At 34.7% G+C, this 21,808-nt stretch overlaps 2 protein-coding genes across 2 annotated transcripts in view; both read left to right on the top strand.

Moving 5' to 3' along the window:
• The first annotated feature begins 217 nt into the window (after window positions 1-217).
• Window positions 218-601, top strand: LOC115216382. Its single transcript, XM_029785718.1, has one exon. The coding sequence runs from the start codon at window positions 218-220 to the stop codon at window positions 599-601; it is 384 nt and encodes a 127-aa protein (XP_029641578.1).
• Window positions 602-7,753: 7,152 nt separating this feature from the next.
• Window positions 7,754-21,808, top strand: part of LOC115218840 (gamma-aminobutyric acid receptor-associated protein-like 2) — a 32,930-nt gene continuing 18,875 nt past the window's right edge. Inside the window, exon 1 of the mRNA XM_029788789.2 lies at window positions 7,754-8,499. Coding sequence (XP_029644649.1) covers window positions 8,466-8,499 — 34 coding nt within the window. The 5' untranslated portion in view covers window positions 7,754-8,465. The remainder of the gene's footprint in view (window positions 8,500-21,808) is intronic.

Genomic DNA, 21,808 nt, shown 5'->3' with positions numbered 1-21,808 from the left:
CTGGGTGAGCAGCAGTGATGGATTAGGTGGTATAGGTATTCTTCTTGCAGAGAAATAAATGGATAAGGTGACTGAGGTAGTCAGGGTGTGTGATAGAATTGTTAAGCAAAAAATAGTCTTGTTTAATGTAACAGTGTCATTTATCCCTGCATATATTTCACATGTAAGACTTGCAGATGTTCAGAAGCACCATTTCTATGAATCCCTTCTGTGGACTATGTCATCGATGAAAGACAATGATGTTCTCATTATGGCAGGGGACTTCAGTGGTCTTGGGGAGTACGTGAATGGATTTCATGGCATGCTGGAGTTTTGTGATATAAATGACTTATTGATTTGCAATACCAACTGCAGGAAACCTGCCATCTATTTGATCACTTATCAATCTGGTGGGCTCACTTGCCAGATTGACTTCATTTCCACCATAAACAAGGACAGGTGGATGCTCATGAATGCAAAGTCCTCTCCAGGTGAAAAATGTACAATTCAACATAGGTTAGTGGTTAGAAGGATCCAGAAACACAAACCGATATGGAAAAGGAGGTTATGGAAGTTCAAAGATTCTTCAAATGGGCAGAAAGTTAAAGATGTTCTTAACTAAACCATTGAAGAGAAGGAGAAAGAGACAGTGACATATGGCATAGAAAACAACTGGAAGTTCTTACTGGATCATCTACAGAGGGTGATGGATCAAATCTATGGTATTTGTTGATCTGGATGAAACCTGACCTTATGTGGTGGTCTCTTCTGAGGAAGCTTGGGGATAGACGAATGACTTCTGAAAGCAGCACAGGTCATATACAGGGATGCTGTTAGTAAGGTAAGAGTTAACCATGAGTACAGTGATGAAGTTAGTGTACAGCTAGATGTTCACCAAGGCTTGGTCATCAGCTCCCTCCTATTCATCATTGTAAGCATCTTCTTTAAGGTCCGTTTTGCATCAGGAAACTTTTCCAGTTCCACTTCTTGAACATGGGACAGAGGGTAGATAGTGCTGAATCTGTATAAATAAAAATACTGCTTACTTGACATTGGAATAACTGTATAACTTTTCTTCTATATTTAAGAATGAGGCAATAGAGCTGCTTGATTTTGTATTCTCTATAAGCATAACATTCTAGCAGTGTGCATGGGAGTGAACATACAGAGCTTTTTCTTTGTACGAAAAAGAAAAAAAGAAAACTTCACTGAAGCCCTTTGTACAATGCACTCATGTTAGCAATTCCATTATAGTCCTGACTTGTCATGTTTTCTATCTGTATGCCATTTCTTTTTGAACTAAAGATGGGACCATTCATTGCAGCTCTTCCCTTGTTGGAGATATTATCTCACACATTTCTATGAATGCGCTTTGATTTTATAATCAGACACATGACATAGGCACATAGCAACCTGTTCAGTGTGGGAGACATCTGTAGCTTCAGTCATAAGAAAAGAATATACTGTTGCTACCTTATTTAATATTGATTTTCTTATATACATATAAAGACTTGATTATATTATTCTAAATACAGTTTGAGAACGTTATCACCTGTGATTTCTCTTTATATGCAATACACAATACATACAGCAATTGTCATATCTAGCCAACAATTGGACTTGTTCAAGGTGCTCACTTCTATTTATAATTGTTTGTCTTTTAACCATAGCTCATAATGGTAGTCCTTGTTGAGCTAAATATAAAATTGTCAACTAGTGTGAATAATATTTCTTTATTTCTCTGACTTTTTTGCTTTATTTGGTACTTCAAAGCTTTTTCTCAAGGTCTTCTTAAAATTACTCCATCTTATTATTCCGATTACCTTCAGAAAATGAATTTTTTCTCAATTTCCTAAACATTGATATATTTTCCCAACACTATTTATAATACAGTTTGTTTATCTTCAATATATCAGATACTCAGTCTGTTCTCAGTGGATTAAATGCATTTTGAAGTATTGGTAGTGTTGGAAAAGCTATATTTTATTTATTACCAAGACAATTCTTCTTCTTCTTCTTCTTCTTCTTCTTCTTCTTCTTCTTCAACATCTGTTTTCCATGTCAGCATAGGTTAGATGGTTTGACTAGAGCTGGCAAACCGGGAAACTGCACCAGGTTCCAGTCTGATTTGGCATCGTTCCTACAGTTGGATGCCCTTCCTAATGCCAACAACTTTACAGTGTGTGTTGGGTGCTTTTAACGGGAAAAATAAATCTATTCAAATAGGCTTGTTACGTGTATTTCAGAAACTGGCTTTCTTTGTTAATGACAAGAGACTCAGAAGTCAAATCTTTCTTATTCCTAGTTGGTAATTTGTAACAGACATGAAGTCAAACATGTTGAGAGAGTGAGAGGTGAGGATCAGAAAGATCTAATGTAATTGTTATTCATGTGGAAAAAGTACATAATTTTATCATAGGTATTCAAGAGTTGTTTGTTCACTTTTAATGAAAATTGTATAACTTTTAAAAATTAAAAACAAAAAATATAAAAAATCCATGTTATATCATAATTCTTTTAGTGTTTACTTTTATATCTTTTATCTTTTACTTGTTTCAGTCATTAAACTGTGGCCATGCTGGGGCACTACCATGAAGAATTTTAATCAAAAGAATCAACCCTAGTACTTATTTTTTTTAAAGTCAGGTACTTATTCTATCAGTCTCTTTTGCTGAGCTGCTAAGTTACAGGGATGTAAATACAGCAACATCAGTTGTCAAGTGATGGTGGGGAAACACACATACACACACACACACACACAAACACACATACACATGATAGGGCTTGTTTGAGTTTCTGTCTACCAAACCCACTCAAAGGCTTTGGTTGGCCCAAGGACACAGTAGAAGACACTTGCCCAAGGTGCTGTGCAGTGGGACTGAACCCAGAACCATGTGGTTGGGAAGCAAACATCTTTATCACACAGTCACACTGTGCCTATATATTGACTTAGGAGAAGTGGAGCCAGAAGGTAAGGAAACAAATCATAATAATGTATTCTATCTTTTCATGCATTTGAATTTTCACAAAAAGGGCATCTGTTACATAAAAGAGAAGGGAGCAGGGGGATCAAGCACTTTGATTCTTCCCCCATGTATACATACCTAACCGACTCTCACAACAACATTCTTGCATATCAAGGATCTGTAGGTAATTTTAACTCATTTTTCATTGTAGCTCACTCTAATAGAACCATACAGTGTATATGAGATGTAGACAGCATTAATATTGGTTTTCAATTTTGGAACAAGGCCAGCAAGTTTGGAGGAGGTGATTGACTCAATTACACCAATCCCAGTACTCAATTAGTACTTATTTTATCAACCCCGAAAAGATGAAATGAAAGTCAACCTTGATGGAATTTCAACTCAGAATATACAGATGAAATACCACTAAGCATCTTGTCCAGCATGCTAACAATTCTACCAGTGTGCCACCTTATTGACCTCACTAATTTTGAGCCAATACACAAGTTGACCTCACCAATATTGAGGTATTCATGCAAGAAAGAAGGTGAGACTTTTTATGGGTGGTGTTCTTCAATGAACAAAAATTGTAGATAATAAGAATAGTTAGTGAGTTTACGGTGGCGAGCTGGCAGAAATGTTAGCACGCCAGGTGAAATGCTTAGCAGTATTTTGTCTGTCGTTACATTCTGAGTTCAAATTCCACCGAGGTCGACTTTACCTTTCATCCTTTCAGGGTCGATAAATTAAGTACCAATTACGCACTGGGGTCGATGTAAGCGACTTAAATCCCCTTGTCTGTCCTTGTTTGTCCCCTCTGTGTTTAGCCCCTTGTGGGTAGTAAAGAAATAAGACTAGTTAGTGAGAAGATCAGGCAATGACAGCTGCAACAATCTGGTCACTGCATGCACCACTGTGGACTAGAAGTATCCAAATTAGTCTTGTGGAACTCACTTCATGGTGATGTAAGAAAAGGCAAACGTCATCACACGTCAATAACTTGATTGCAGACACTGGCCTGGAATGTATCTAGAACCTGGAAGCAGTGATGGTGGACCAAGAAGTGTGGTGGGTAGACTTTGTTGCTGCCTGGCCATAATAATAATAATAATAAGAATAGTTATTATTTAATCCTAGGTCAACTATGATTGAGAAAACCCATGAGGAAATGCATTACAGCTTTGACTACTCTGTCTTTTCCCTAGGCACTGTGCACTAAAGACTACAAGTTAATGTGTAAATGGAAGATGAAATTGCAAAAATTTATTTCATACTTCATGGACATTCTAAGTTATGAAATCCAACTGATGATGGATATATGCAAAGTAATTTACAACAGATATGAAACTACAAGACATTGGATAAGTAGATTAACTACAACTACATCATCACATTAAATATTCCACCCAACTACGTTTATTGAATACTTTATTTTATTTGTGATGACACTTGTAGCTTATTACGTGCGTACACACACACGCACATGTTATTATTATTTTTGGTACTGTTATTGTGTAAAACCTCCAAATATTAAACTTACTAGGTATTATTGATCTAACGTCAGTTCATTTTTTTTTTCAATGAAACTAGTAATGACATCTAAATGAGTTTAGTGTCAATAACACATCTATATCTTCAGATTAATCATTTAGAAACTTTTATCATTTTTGACACAAATAAAATACAGTCCATTTACTTGGAATAGATTTGCAGTAAATCTGTTGATTCACAGTGAAACTTCTATGAATCATTGGCTTGAAAGTGTTCAAGGTTGAAAAGGTTTTAACTGACATGGGGACTTTGCTTAACACTTTAGCATTTAAACTAGCCATATCTGGCCAAAATATAGTACCTGTTATATGTTCAAAATGGCCAGATCAGGTCTCTTACACCAACCTTACCATATCACTCTAAAAATTAAAAGTTACCTCATTAAAATCTCAAAGCTACAAACTACTACAAAACAATCTGAATAAATAAGCATTACTTTTGATAGAATAATGTGAATGCTAAAGAGTGAAGTAATTTACAGTTAAGGAAGTAAATAAGATCACATTTTTAGCTTACTTTTCATGAGCTTATGGAGGTAGTGTCATTAAATTAAACATTTTTAACCACTCCCTGTTAAAGGCAAGAGTGTATAAGTACACTTTTAAGTTGTATTAGATATTCTATCATTTACTCACGGTTTTTCACATCTCAATGAGGGAGCAATAGCATCATTGGTTATTGGTTTCCAATGGCCCAATCATTGGTTCACTGTATTTCTGATAGCAAGAGTAGAATGACAAAAGAACATTTGTGACTTGGTGGCCTTCATTCAAAGAACATTGGTTTTTGCCAATATGTAGTGAAATATATAAACAATGAGGCAAGGGGAAGAAGGAGAAGGGTAAGAAAGTTAGATAGGAAGATAGATAAGTTTAAAACATCAACTAACAAAATAAAGAGACACAACTATGATGACAAAAAAAAATATTGGGCAGATAGAGGTAGGAAAGCTGGTGGATAAAAACTATACCAAAAAAAATCACAGATAAAGGTACAGTTGCATAAACAGATTAGTGTGGGTCAAAGGCAAAGCTGTAGGAACTTTACAACATTTTTCAGTGTTTTCTTCTATGAGTAACTTCTCCTATAAGCACATAGCACTTTTTAAGTCATTCCATATCTATACCAATACACAATAGCTGATGTTATTCATGCACATCTGCTTCTTCAACTTGAAACACTCATAAATTTTTGAAGTGAAGTTGCTGCCTTCAGTCATGAACTTTTCTATTCTAAAGTAGCAATTCAAACGAAACACACAATAGAGTATGGGTTTCATATAAATGACAGTGTAACTAATATACATACAAATATCCTAGATCACAACACTGATTGCTATGAAGTTGTTTACTAGCACTTTAATTTCTGCCCCACAAATATGCTGTCACATCACGCTACTTCTTCTATCTCTACTAGTGACCTCTATTTTGGTGAGTTGGTTGGTCTTATGCCACCTCTACTCAGATTCCCCTTACTCATTCATCTTTTCTCCCTCCATTATATATATATTGTTTACCTTTTCTACCACAACCTCACACTTACAACTTCTTGAATTCCCTCCTGTAGCTGTCAACTATCACTGGTTTTGGAGAACCTGTAGACACTTTGCTCACAGCTGATTGTTCTTGATTTGAGCCAGGCTTCTGCTCTGAGGACTAGCTTGTATCACTCCTCCCACTAGCCTCAAAGGCCCTGAAAAGAGTTATATGCTGTCCGTCAACCAAAACCAGTCACAAGGATTTGGTCAGCCCTAGGCTACAGGAGAACACACTTTGCTTGAGTTGCCACTCAGTGAAACCGAACTATAGACCACGTGGTTGGGAAGCAAGCTTCTTGGCGAAGGTAAAGAATACGTTCACCCGGTGGTTAGGATTAGTTTTAGGGTTTTTGTTACGCCGAAAACCGTATTCTTTAGCACAACCACGCCTACGCCTAAAGAGACGTCTAGAGTTACGAGAACTCGTTGTTGGAAAGAGATTGACGTTTTTCCGAAGTCATTAACATAAGTTGAAGAAAAAGGTGTTTTTATCCGTTACAGTTTATAACATTTACTCATGAGTCAGACTTAGAAGAGCATAAATGTAATAAAATATAAACTTATAAGACTATGACTTCAAAAGAAGGCCTCTGAAGAAAGGTTCTCTCCTTAACTGAAGACTTCTCTTTTTTACCAAGGCAAAATATTTATGAACTTCATGAATGATTTGCATTACTAATTACCAACACGGACCATCAGTAGTTTTCCCAGATTCTATTGTTTATAAGTTTATTAGTGACGTTTAATGTTGTTATTTAGCCCAAGATCAGCTCTGATAGGCAGACCTATGATCAAAAATATTTTAGTCGTGAACATCATAACTTTTTTCGCTGACATAGCGTATCTAGCATGCCCTTCCCTTTTAAAGATGTTTGACATGAGGCAGATTTAGCTGTCATTTCTAGTAAGTTGTGTGCTCGCGTAGAGGAGTTTCTCTATAACTACATTCTGGTCGAAATTTTTTACGAAAGAAAATACCGGTATAACAACGTGTCGAACGCACTCAGATCCCCACTGACTACTCATTTCCACGCTTCCATGAACATCTCCAGTGATTTTTTAAGGTTTGTGTCCTCCAGCAACTGTTGCACAAATGTTCGACAAGGTCTGCCTTTCTTCTTTTACTATGTATTGGTTCTCATAGTAAGTTTGATGTTCATTTTCATCTGTCTTAGCTAACAGTGGTTCACGAAGTGAAGCCCGCGTTGTTTGACCGTTTCTCTTACGAATGGTGTATTTTCATATATGCTGTTCAGTAAATATTGCTCCCAAGAAACGTTCTTTACCTTCCTTGTCTTGTATATTCCATTGAGCCTGCATTCTATTGCTCTTCGAAAGTGTCCAGCTTTCAGATCCATATAACGAATTTCTTTCTTTCTGCAGCATATCTTTAAAAAACTACATATAACACTATATGAAAGTATTTTATAGCACTATTTACACCACGAATTTATTGCGCACATGCTTATAAAACTAAATCACCAGGTGTTTTTTAATAAAGAGATAACGTGAGCTGAGTCAGAATTTTGGCGGGACAACGTAAAGAGAACAATATGAGTGATAAGTGACGTATTAGTGGGTGGAGTGAAAGAGAAAGCAAAGACTTACCAAAAGAGAAGATAGAGAGAGGATAGAATATAAGAGCTGGGAGGAGGAAAAGGAGGAATAATGAGAAGAGGTGGGATAAAGGAACGGAGAGGCGTAATTAAGCTAAGACTGTATAGAGAAAAGAGAGTGTAAAAATGTATAGAGAGGGAAAGACACACGCATACACACATAGATATAGGGAGATAGAGAGATGCTTGTTTGAAGCGTTAAGAGGGAAAAAGAGTAATAGATATAAGTCGAAGAACGGTGAAGAAATAAAATAGGACTAAGAGAAAAGAATAAAGCGTGTGAAGTAGTTAGAAGAGAGTAAAATATAACGTGATTGGGTTAATAAATGGAGAAAGAGTAATAAATGAACGAGAAGGGGAAGGAAGAGCGACAATATATATATTTATATATATAAAACATCAAACTATAGCGTGAGGGATAGTGTAGTAGTAGGAGAAAATAAGTGTGAGGAGTCTATAGAATGAGAGTGTGACATGCACATTATATATATATACACACGTACGTACACACACACACACACATACATCTGGAGACAGAAATAAATAAAGTGGTGACAATCAGAAAATCGGATGTCAATGACATTTAAATGAAAACACTAGGCGTTCATGACCATCACATAGGAAGTAAACATTGGTGTAGATAAATCAATACGTTTAACCAATCTTGTTCCTCATGAGTTGTCACACTACGTACGGTGTTTCTGTTTAGTTGTCTTACAAATCTTCGTAGATCACGTTACTCAATCCGAACGGAGTTAAAAAGAATAACTAAAGCTAAGTGAGAAGCAATCAAGTTACAACTTAAATTTTATCGACATGAAATTTAAATACAAGGAGGAGAACACTTTAGGTATGTTAATTCATTGTTTTACTTGTATATAACTTGATGTTCTGGCATGTGCGCTGAAATATGTTACACACTCACATGCATAACATGTAAGCCGCTCGTTCGTTAATGAAGAATAATTCTTTCAGATTGTCATTTATGAAAATGATTGAAAATATTTTTTCTACAGACAGAAGTTTTAATGTATCCGGTTTTCTGTCTAAAATATGGTTTGACAAGTCTAGCTTTTGCTTCGTCTGATATCGTTAATTATGATAAATAATTAGGACATTAATGAGAATATTAAAAAAAATAATTACTGAGATATGCAGCGCTTGAGTAATAAATTTTGTAGAATCGATAAGATCTCAATGCTACGTTCTCCTAGAAAAATTCCTCTCCTCACTTATGTAAACGTTAGGATGTGACTATGTAATATTTCTTTCTCACATTTTGAATTGAACAGGTTTTTACCATAAAACCAACGTTTCTAACATTTGTTCAACGATATATTAAAATTGTAATAGTTCTATAATATTGTCTATAGCTATCTTTTTTTTTCTTTCGATATTTTATGCTCAGACTAACTTGTTTCGTGGAAATCGCAAGCAAGCAAAAGCATAGGGCGTGATGTCTTTCTTATAACTTTACATTCTTTTTACACAAGCACGAATTTGCAAGGTTTCACTTTGACATCTTACCATATAGAAAATGGGAGTATTTAACAGTGTGATAATTATTAAATGACGTATCAAAGAAATGAAACTGTCATTCCTGGAAAACTATACGATTTTTCTCTCTTTTATGTTCATTTGTACCGCTTAACACGTGCCATGTGGATTTTCATGTTCTACTTTAGCACCGCTTCCATATGGAGTTATAAAGGCTGGCTGTCAGGAGAATTTATACTGACACAAACTTAATATATTAGTTAAATATGTGCACGTATATATTGCAGCTAATGTAATAATTGCTTTATCATAAAACTGCGACAACATTCAGCTACGCAGTCAGATTTAGAGAAGAGAGAGGTGGAGTTCTTAGTCATAAGTATTGGTTTCAGCAGACATTGAATCAGACAGAAATGATAATACATAATTATGTCACTTTATATTTCGTTTACTGTCATTAAAACAATATTTAACTATCAGTAGCTAAGGCATGTCTTATATTTTTTGAGGGCTGGGGGTATGAATTCAGTTATTCGCGTGCTTGAACAGTTAATACTAATATAAATAATAGAATTAATGTACGTAGAATGTTATATTACTTCGTATATATACAGTATGATAAAAATCAGACGAGGAAATGACTTGTTTGGAATATTTTCTTTAAAATTCTGATTCTATTTTAGCGTCGCCAAAAATGTGCCCTCATAAATGCAGATCGTTTTATTTGCATGATAGTAATTTGTCCTTTTCTCTATTTTTTTTGTCGAACTTAACGTTAACATTATTAGTTGCCTTCACAGTGTTTACCGTTTTACAAAATTAAATTAGAAAATTGGACAAAACAGAACACAATTGAAAAAATCAAAAAGAAAAAAAGTTGCGTTTTGATTCATTGATACTTGTATATAGTTCTGAATAAGGAGTGTTACTGATACAAAAGTATCAGTTGTATCAGTGACACTCCTTATTCAGAATTTTTTCCATATTAAATCTGTTCATATCATCCTTGGAAAATCTGGTGGCAGGACTTCCTTTTTTACCCCCCGAAACCCCTTTTTTAAAATCCAAATTATGAGAGCTGTGTTTTGAGTACTAACTTTCCATCCATCCAAGGAGCAGTGTCGGAAAAACGAAAATACCGAACTGATTCAGTTAACTAACTTAACTTGTTTTCCCGACAAAGTTAGCTTATTGTTTAAGGACGATAAAAAAGGAATTTATTGAAAAACCCTCCCACACATTTTTGTCACTTGTTTTTTTGTTTGTTTTTTGTCAGCTGTTGCAAATTTCCTTATTCGGTTAATGTTTCCCGCTATTTCATTTATTCTACCAGTCACATGGAATACTTGTTTGCCGCAAAGATTTGTGATCCGTCGTCATAATGGTTATTTTATATAACATATATGCAGTATTTTTTTTTTCATTCATCTATTCTGATTCGATAAAAATTTAGTGTCTGTATTATTTATTATTGATTTAAAACAAACGTCCATACTTCTGCAAAGATTGGATTTTTCCACTTGAATTACTTCGAAAAGGATGTTGTATTTAGTTCTTATCCGTATTAAAATACGTATTTGTTGTAAACTTTCAAAGCCTATCTTTTAATACTTTCTCTCTCTCTGAACTCAGCATCATTTCTATTACGCACGCTTCGACTTCTGTCCTGTTACACACTAATTGTAAACCTATAGTAATTTACTATTAGCAGTTTTAATTTTAGGCTTTATCACACTCGCGCACTCTTAGTTGGGACAGGCTACTAATGTCTGTCTAGAGCGTGGCAACATTCCGTCTCAATCTCTTCCTCTCTTGTAGTTCTTGTGTTTTGTGTCTAGTACGAAATTGTGGTAACTTTCTGGGGAGTAGGTATATAAATTCATTTCTGTGTCTATTACTGGTATGTTAAATCTGTTTGCCGTTATCATACTATTTGTACAAATCTATTGAGTTGCTAATTGCTCAATTAATGACAGTGAACTAGTTACTGTGGTACAGCATATTTTCTGTATAGTCCAACATTCACTTTTCTGTCCCAGTGTTTAAACTACCGAAATTTCAAATGAGCAATTAGAGAAATGAATCACGTATTAGCACTTTACATTAAAAGAAATAAACGAACGGTGCATCTAGTACGCCACACTGTAGATCCGTTTTGACCGTTTTCATTGTCATGAATCCAAAATACATACTAAGGCTGCGAATTGACAGTAGTTAGTGTCAGAACGACCTGCTGTATTCGTTCCAACTCGCTGCAGTCCGAGTTCAAATCCTGTCGAAGTTAACTTTATCTTTCGCCCCTTCTAGTTCGGTTTCTTTTCTCTGGAAAGAAGTTAAACCTTGTTATATTGTGTTATATACTCATTTGGCCTGAGAGTTGTGTTATGGGTACATGTGTCTGTGGAATACCCAGCCACTTACACGTTCATTTCACGAATAGGAATTACAAGTGCTCTAGAAACCGGAGACTCCACCTGACTATTCTCGGCCAATATCATAACCACTGTCTGTCTACTCAGCAAAACCTAATACTTGATCACAGTGCGAAGACCACTCCTGTCCACCGCAAGCAAACAAATGTAATCACAAAATAGCCACAGCAACATGTGTCCCCACAGGAGGTTCAAAAACAGTTTGCCAACCGTTATAAATTCGACGGAGCACTTAAGTATACTCACGGTCAAAGATTTCGACTTACAGTTGAACAGCAAACCTGTTTTAAGTATGTATTAAAAATAAGAAAGAGGATTTGTAAGAAGTATTACTACTTTCGGATTTGATGGGCGTGTAAATGGTTTTTACATTGTATTATTCCAATTTCAACTGTTGGTTTGGACAAGAACCAGATTTAGTTTCTGTGCTGAAGTGTTAATAATGTTTTCATATTTGAAAGTGGTTGGTCATTTTGTGCTTCTTAAAACTGCATGACATGCTGTTGAAGTGTTCTTCTTTTTAAAGAATAAATTTCATTGTGAAAATGGTAAATGTGTGCTGCCATGGAAGGGTATTGCTTTGCTAAGTTTATAATTTGGGGTTTGTGGCAGTGTTGATCTAGCATAGTTCATGTTGAACATGATGTACTGCTTATAACTGTTATCTTTTCAAGTTTGCCCTCTGTGTATTGTGTACAATGATATTGGTGTGTTCAAGGTGATATCTAGAATTTCGAATTTTTTAGTATAATACTGATATTATTGGGAGTGGCATACATAATGAAGTGGTAATTATGTGATGCTGTTAAGTAGGGCAGAAGTGGATTTGTTTGATTCAGTTGCTAGCATTATAGTTCTAAGTATGTCTGTGAAGGGAATTGTTATGTTGCTGTTAAGGTTATGAATTTCTGTACAGAGTATAGGGTGGTGAAGTAAATCATTGAGATATGGGGTTACAAGTTGAAAGGCTCATAATTTGTAATTGATGCTGAGTTGTATCTGTAGTGGCCCACCTCCATAACCTATTGTCTTAGCTATTGTGAAAAATCAGTCACCATTGTTAGCTGCAGGACTTATAAGTTATTTTGATAGCTTATGACTGAACGATTAAGAAATTTGCCTCACAGTTACCAGGTTTCAGGTTTTATCCTGCTGCATGACACCTTGGTCAAGGCTTACTGTAGCCATGGGTTGACCAAAGCCTTGTGAGTGAAATTGTGTCGGTGGAAACTTGTGGAATCCTTTTGAATTGTACTTGTAATTGGAAGATCAAACTTTGACATGCTAATTCTTCCTAAGAATTATGTTAAGGCTACAAGTGTACATGTTCAGTCAGTCACATTGTAATTCAGTTAGGTACTTCGGTACTCATTGTGCTGATCTCAAATATTTCTGCATTAGAAAATAAGCCAGTTCCTAATTTAGTGATGAAACTTGATCATCACATTATTTTTATTGTCCTCTTATTGTTGATATCAAGATCTCTGGCTGTTGTTAATGTCTTTAGAAAGTATAAGCATATTATGCATGGAACATACGTTATAGGAGCACCACTCTCCATAATATGTTGGGCAGGAATGAGGGAGAAGTTTTTCAAATTTGAATCATGCTTGATCTAAGGCCATATTAAAAAGAGTTTATTAAATAATCAGAAAAATGTAGTTACATTTTTTTTGAAAATATAATTATGGCAATAATCTGACCTTTTAAAGACTATTAACCCTTTAGCATTTTAACTGACCTTATCCAACTCAAATATGTTCAAAGCAGTCAGATCCAGCCTCTCACACCTAACCCCCACAATGTCATTTTAAAGATTAAGTCACATCATGAAAATTTTGAAGCTTGAATATAATGCATGGTTAATTCAAAACAATGTGGGTATAAATAAGCATTTGACAGAGTAGTCTGCATTCCTAAAGGTGAAACACTGCGTGTAGATGGTGCAGCAGTGTAAAATATTGGTTGCACTTTAAAATTGGCATGGTTATGCAGTTTACACATGGTACATATAAAACATTTGCATACGAGATCAAAAGGGAATTTTTTTCATTGATGTATTCTTGTAATGTTTTAAGAACAATATGATACTATGAAACCAGTGAGTTTTTTTTTTAAATCAAAATCTGGAGTTCTTTTCTTGGAGGCTGCACTTAAGTGCTTCAAAGGCTGCCTATCCCCCATTCCTGCCCTAGTGGTTCCTATCTATGAGTCTCTATATCACATTCAGAAGATGGGTTATATAGTATTGCTACTGTTTACTACAATGACAAAGATACCAGACATTGTCATTCTCTCTTCTATATTTAACCCTTTAGCATTCAAATTACTCTATCAAATGTAATACTTATTTATTCACATTGTTTTGAATTAATCATGCATTATCTCATAGTGTTGAGATTTTGATGATGTGCTTGTATATTTTTAGAATGACATTGTAGGGTAGATGAGAGAGGCCTGATCTGGCCAGTTTGAACACAAAACAAAATATTTGGGTTGGATGTAGCCTGTTTAAATGCTACAGGGTTATGGTTTAACCCATTGAAATAAAGTGTAATAGTGTGATTTTTATTTTTCCTTTCACATCTGATTATTGCTTTTATTCTTTTAACAACTCAACAATGGAGTAGCATTAAGTGCCCTGGTTACTTGATCTGCAAAAAATAACAACCAAATCTGTTCTCAAATTGCATCTTCACAAAAAATGCCCTAGACATGCACTGACTGGAGAAAATACAAGATGGTGATGTTTGGAATGCCTTTGACATAGGTCTATTTGATCAGGGCTGACTGAAACTAAACAACAAAAACAAATGGTCTAGAACAGTTGGTTAGTGTGACCTTGTACCTGTACAGCAACTACCAACAGTTTCTGTCAATGTTGACTGAAAGAATCAAAAGCAAGTAGAAGAAACTGAGAAAAACTAATCATTTTTAAATAACGTGGATCCATAGGGTTGGTACTTTATTTCTATAGCATAAAATAGATGATAGCTCCTATATAAGATACTAGTCTATTTGTAAGTAGCTGCTCCTCTCACGGGAGGAGTTGAGCTCAGTATTGTTAACCAGTAAAATTACTTTATTTCCATTAAAACGATAGTATTGTTGCTATTTAAGACTGGTGAATTCTACTTCTCTGCAATCCCTCTATGTAGAGCTTTGTAGGTTTGAGTGCTACTTATTTGGGGCACAGGTGCTTAAAGTACAAAGCTTGCCTTGTACATTAGTAGTATCTGTAATCTCTGCTTGAGAATAAGAGAGCTTCTCTCTCCTATTTTTTGACTTGGACTTTGATTAAAATAACAGTAAGGTTCTGTAACTTTACTGTGATGTTGGAATACCACTGAAGTCTTCCAACTTTATGTGATTTGGTTAGGTCAAATTAACAAAATTCCAAGCTGTTGTATGAATGTGGAATTAAGATGTTGTGACATTCATTCTTTACCTGGAATAAAGCAGTAATTGACATGACTTCATTAAAGAACTGAAATTGAGTGGGAAGGGAGTAAGGTATTCAGTTTGTCTGAGAAGTTGTAGTAGGTTCTATGTAGTTGTTCAACTTGCTAAACGCATCTGGCAAATCTCCCCCAAACCATACCGTATTGTCTTTTAAAAAGCATAGATTGGATAATGTAGTCTTAAATATATAAGGCGGGATGGTCAAGAATGGAGTGCTTTTGATTATTGTCTGCTCTATCATATTTGACTTGGTAACGATTGGCATCAATCAGACTATAAAATTCAAGCTACACTCAGTTGATTATGCTTTATTCATAAACAATCAGTCTAACCTTGATAACTGATACATTAGGATAAAATGTTAAGAGTTAGTTAACCAATAAGAAGAGTCTTTAATTTCTTTTATCTTGGTAATTATAACTGTAGAGGTGCGATGGTCCAGTGGATAAGTACTACTTGCTCATAAAGCAGGAGTTCATTTGTAGGTATTTAGTTCTTGAACAATAATCTTTCTTTAGGTTCCAAGACCATTTAGGAATGTTACCTATAAGTGGCCTCTCTGTTAGAGTAGGTAACTTTTCTATCAGCTGTTTAATGCTGTAAAAACTTGTCAGCATTTTAAATCTTACATTATGGATAATAACTACAGACTAAATACTCCAAACAAGTCTATATATTTGTATTTCTGTTGAGCAATATATGCTTTTTTTTTAGCTCCAAATCGGCTGTGATTAAGCAAACCTATGATGAAAAGCATTCCAGCTGAGATAATCCTAACTTACCAGATAATGTTATTCATTGTCTTTCTTTATTTTCTAAGGAAATTTGGAAGATTTGACTGCCACTTTTAGCAAGTAAAATGATGGCTCATTCTATTTGTTGATAGATTTGCATTGCTGTGTTCATTGTAACATTTACTGCCAGCTGCAGATGTTATAAGACATTTCAGTTCACTTTTGTTCTATCCCTCTGAGATGCCATTAAAACTTAAACTTCTTGATCATGAGTTTGTCGTATCATACACAAACCAGTCAAAATTTGTCCTGTAAATCTTAAAAAGACACAGGTGTGTTATACTATTATACTGCTGGCCATTATGTCGAACTCTGTGTCAAGGCAGTTAATACACATCAGGCTGCAATAAATAATAATGCTTTAGACCTAGACTAGCCTTGAGTAAGCCTCATGGTCAGATGCATTCTAGTTGTGGCAAACCCACCTATTTTTTTCTTGAGTTTATCTGGGACCATAGTATCCTAGTGTATGTATCCTTTCCATTTTAAGATGATAAAGTGTGTGTTTGAGATGATATTTGGCTATTTCTAGCAGGTTGACAAGCATTGTTGAGAGCTTTCTATGGAAGGTTTATTTCTTCTATAAGCATAAAAATATATTTATGTACACTTAGAGCAGGGGTTTCCATACTATGGCCAGCAGGCCGAATCTGGCCTGCAAGGCCAGTTCACCCAGTCCACCGCTGCACTGTACTTTTTGTGTAAGTACCTGCAATGAGAGTTCATTTGCTTCTGGTATGGCATTGGTGTTTGGAACAACTTATGTCTGCCAACAACTTATGTCTGCCAACAACTTATGTCAGGATGTGATGCTGACTTCACATCCTTCAATAAGGAAGGATGTGAAGTCAGCACATTGAACAAGGTTGACCGATGAATATTTGAAAGCAATTCTCTCAGATGCAACAAGGCCAAAGCAAATATTGACAATATCTTAAAAGCTAAACACCAAATCCCACCAACCTTTTTTGCTGCTTAGTTTGTGAGATTCGGATATGTGTGCACTGGGTGTGATATAACTGCCTTATTGCTAACATTGCCTTTGATAACTTTTTAGTAAATAAATATGTCGGTTGTCTTTATGTTTTGTGTATTCACTGTATTGTATTGAACAAAATGGTTATGCAGCCCATGCTCATCATTCAGTTATTTGGCCTACCGTGAAAATTGTTTGGTGACGTGACTTAGAGCAAAGGAATGAGAACCTATCTTAAGAGTATTAGTGACCTAAATAATGAAATAACATCCTGTACACACCCAACTTGAAGCTTAACCTCCGTTTGAAGGTTGCTTACTAATCAATCTGAAGACTTAGTACATCTACTCTCAGATGAGTGGTCACAATGTTGATTTTTTTTTTTTGTTTATTCCTTAGGCTCAAGGTTACATTTTGTAAGGAAACACTGTATTAATCAGTTAAATTAACCCAGAGATATATTACTGGTACTTCTTACTTATTTACAAAATATTTGTTACATTTCTGATGGTAAGAGTAACAATAGTGTGTCTCAGTGTTGAGCAACTATTTGAAAGTTTTTTTTGTTTGTGAAGCGTGAAAGTTTTGAATTTGCGCCAATGTTAAACATTTGACTTACAAATATATGATACACAAACATCCTTTGATTACTTTATGTATGTAAGTATGTATGTATGTATATATATATATATATATATATATATATATAAAACAATTGCTGTTGTTTAACATCCACTTTTCAGTCAATAAAATTCTATGCATAAGGTATTGGTCAATCCAAAGCTATGGCAGAAGACACTTGGTCTGTGTGCTGTGCAGTATGAGTAATCTCAGAACTACACAGTTGTGATGCAAATTTCTTAACTCGAAACTCATGCCTCTCTTGTTTTTGTTTTAGATTTAATTCCTTTCAATGTTTACAAATATTTGTATTTTCATGCTTTAGTTGTTTAACTTTCAAACGTAATGCCTATTTACATTGTTTAGAATTATTCATGCATTATCTTGTAACTTTGAAATTTTGATAATGTGACTGTTTATTTTTAGAATGACATTGTAGGGCAGGATCTGGTTAGTTTGAACCTAAAAGAGGTAGAATATTTTGGCCAGATATGATCTGTTAAATGTTAAAGAGTTAACCCCTGGTCAACCAAGCCTATGATCAAATGAAATGTGACTCCCATTAAGCAGTGTGCTTTCAGCACCACATTATCTACTGTATCCTTCCTTTTGCCCTGCAAGTGTTTACAGCGGTTATTCCTACATTGCAGTGCCTGTTTACAGCTAGATGATTTGATGGCCACATTGAATTAAGTGAAATCTAATAAGCCTTCCTTGAAAAAGAGTTATTAAATGTGTGGGGGAAATGTAATTACATTTAGGAAATAGATTTAGTTCTTTTTGAAGGCTATACTTAAGGGCCTCAAAACCTGTGTCACCTAACCTTGGTTGAACCCTTAAGCATTCAGATTACTCTGGCACATGTAATGTTTATTTATTCACATTGTTTTGTATTAATCCTGCATTATCTTGTAGCTCTGAGATTTTGATGTGATTGCTTATTTTTTGAATGATCTTGTAGGGTAGGTGCGAGAGGCCTGATTTGAACATAAAACAGTTAGTGCTAAATGGCTAAGGACTGGCAATATCCTGATAGATTATCCAGTATCCTACCAATGAAATACCTGTCCCTTCTCTGTTGCTTTTAAATTTCATTAGTGGTATTGTTTAACTTGTTTGATGATCAATAACATTTCATCTCGTCTTTGTAGGGTTATCTAATGTGCACTTTCTTTTTGACAGTAATAGGGTGTAATTTGAGGAAAATTTGGCTATTTCTAGCATTTCAGGTGTCTAGAATTTTTTCAATGATCTAAATTTATAGAAATTAACTAATTTTACTTTTTCTAACGAAAAAAATTTTAAAGAAATAGTTCAAATAATGAGAGGAACCTTTATATGGCTGTTCAGAATGCTATAAATAGCAGCCAAACCTCCCTTAAATCACACCTTACTATTTTATAAATGGTGTTTTTTTATCTTTTACCTTTTTTCAGTTAGTGGACTGCAGCCATGCTGGGCTACCATCTTGAAGAGTTTTAGTTGAACAAATTGACCTTAGTATTTACGTTTCTTTTCTTCTAATTCTGGTACTTGTTATATTGCTCTCTTTTACAGAGCTGCTAAGATGTAAACAAACCAACACCAAGTATCAAACAGTGAGAGGGGGTAACAGAAACACACACACACAATGAGCTTCTACACGATTTCTGTCTCGTGAGGCATTGGTGAGTCTGGGGCTATAGTAGTAGACCCTTGTCCTGATGTTACACAGTGGGACTAAACCTTAAACCATGTGGTTTCAAAGTGAGCTAAATTAGATAATTTAGTTTTGGATAAAGTGTATTTAAGTAAAATACTGGGTTGTTGCAGCTTGATAAGGACTGGGCTGGAGTGTAAAGAAGTAAAAATGTTTATAAGCTGGGCAAGTTCCATTGGGAATAGTTGTCATTGAATCCTATACACTTAATTGGAAAAGTAAACCTTGAAAGAGAGGTAAATATGATTGCTGATATAGATAATAATTGTCAACAAACTGTGAGCATTTTGTTTACATTTTAGATAATTTTGGTTCCAAAGGTTAATTTAAACTAAATGTCGCACAGCTATAAAATGAATCGCATGTGCATGCACGTGTGTGTGTGTGTGTGTGTGAGAGAGAGAGAGAAAGAAAGAAAGAGGAAGAAGTAACTAGAATTACAGACTCTGATCTAAAGGTTTTATGCAGTTATCCTTGCCTTGTACTGAGATGACAGAATGGTCAATGGTTGTAAATAACATTTAAAACAGGAAAACTATGAACTCCACTCTGAAAAAAAACAAAAAACCACTCAACTTGCCCTTCAGTATTGTTTTCCAAAAATTGGTTCTGTGAAAAATGTTGGTGTTCTGGGAGACAAAGCTGTCTTTCATTATAATGTTTATCTAAAGAAAAAAAAAAAAAAAGAATGGTGTACACCATTTTCAGAATAAGTTAACATTTTTTACATGAACAAATTCTGAATTTCTGTGATGAGGAATTGATATTATACTGTAATGTATTTAGACTAGTGTCCTCATCTTAGTTGTTATGGTTACATTTCAACTGTGGTAATCCTTTGGTCTTCTGCAGGTATCTGCTCTGTTCTCAGAATTCAGAACTAAATGCTTTGTTTAATCCATGGGAGTAAATAGTTCTTGTTCTGTTGCCCATACTAGGAATGTTTTCTGTATTAGTTATACATTAATACATGTGATGTTGCTAGTTAAACATCAATCAGTCCTGTTTACATGATGATGATATATATAATCCTTTCTACTAAAGGCACAAGGCCTACAATTTGCTGTTGAACATTTTGCCTGGCATGCTAACGATTCTTCCAGCTTGCCACCTTTATATTTATATATATATTTATACACACACACAGAGCATGGCTGATCCAGAGATTGAACTCATGCACACTAGCAATACTATTGTATGTAACCTTTAATCAATATGTGTATTCACATATTCCTTCTGTTCTGTGTATTAATGTATATTGATAACTTCTCTCTGTAAAAACAATATTTGATTAATTTAATGTTTTAAAATCAGGGTCTTGTCTGTAAAAATCTTCTCTTTTAAATCATGCAATTGCTGTGAGCTTAAAATACTGAAATCTTAATAACATGGTTGTATGTTCACATCCTGCTTCAACTATTGTTTTTTTTTTCTTCTCTTGAGCCAGGCACATAACATTTTCCGTTCCATTTTGTTTAACAAAATGCAAATTCCATTCTTGTTCCCTAGTTGAATGGTTAGGAGTAGGAAGGACTTCTGATTATAAAATTTATTGAAAATAAATCTGCATAGTCAGGGCTGATGATCTTGGATTACACCTACATTAATCTTTTTTGCATATTATGCACTCATTGATGATTGAGTTTCTAGTAGCTTAAACTTCAGCTAAGAAATCCTATACTGCTTTGGGCAGTAACGAGATTGAAATATACATAGAATGGAGAAAGGAAATATAAAAAAGAATCTTTACTCATTCAGCTACCCAAAATTCAGAATAAAGATCCAGATTTGAATTCTCATGAAATTCTTATGAAATGGTAAAGCATTATATTGTGTATTGTCTGCTGTCAGAACCCAAATATGATTCACACATTTATAAATACTGGCTCTGCAAGAAATACATTAACCAATACATTTAGTTATGTAACCTATCTAATGACTTGCCATGCATAATATTCATAAGCTGTGTTTACTTAAACCTCAACATAGCTTATACATCATTTATTATGTTTTTAATGTGCAGTAATTAATTCAGCCATGTTTACATTAACTGTTTCAACAAATACTTATTGGAAATTACCTGCATTAAACTGTTGTGGGGATATCACTTTCAAAATTACATAAAAGGTAGTATGAGTACACTAATGATTTTTTTTTCCAGTACTTATGGTTTGATTGCATGCTGGATTCTCCATTTATTGAACTATGTAAAATGTTGGAGAGACAACCTTGCTGTTTCTAGCAATAAATACATTTAATGCAAAGTTTTTCATGGACCCTTAAAATACTACTGTGGATCTTCAATTTACTATTCTGCTTGTATGGGCTCCCAAAATTCTTATATGGACCCTTAGGGGTCATATGGATCTTGATTGAGAACCACTGCAGTAATGTAATAAAAATTCAGGGTAAATTCTTCACTAGAAACATTATAAAGATGGAAATACTCTCCCTACATCTCAATTATCTGTGATAGCAAAAATGCTTAAAACTAATTGTAAAAACACTCTCTAATCCCTTGATTCCTCTCTGCATCCTTTCTTGAAATCCAATTGTGAAGAACATATTTTCCCCCTTTGTGCTAGGATACTGTATTCTCTACAGTGAAGTTGTTAAATTTTTAGAGCAAATCCTTAGGGGGTTTACACATGACATTATTTAATTTTAAACAGTTGTGC

The sequence above is a fragment of the Octopus sinensis genome, linkage group LG1 (assembly GCF_006345805.1).
Source record: "Octopus sinensis linkage group LG1, ASM634580v1, whole genome shotgun sequence".
NCBI classification, from domain to species: Eukaryota; Metazoa; Mollusca; class Cephalopoda; order Octopoda; family Octopodidae; genus Octopus; species Octopus sinensis.
The sequence above is the reverse complement of the archived record's forward strand: the minus strand, read 5'-3'. Positions and strand labels throughout refer to the sequence as shown.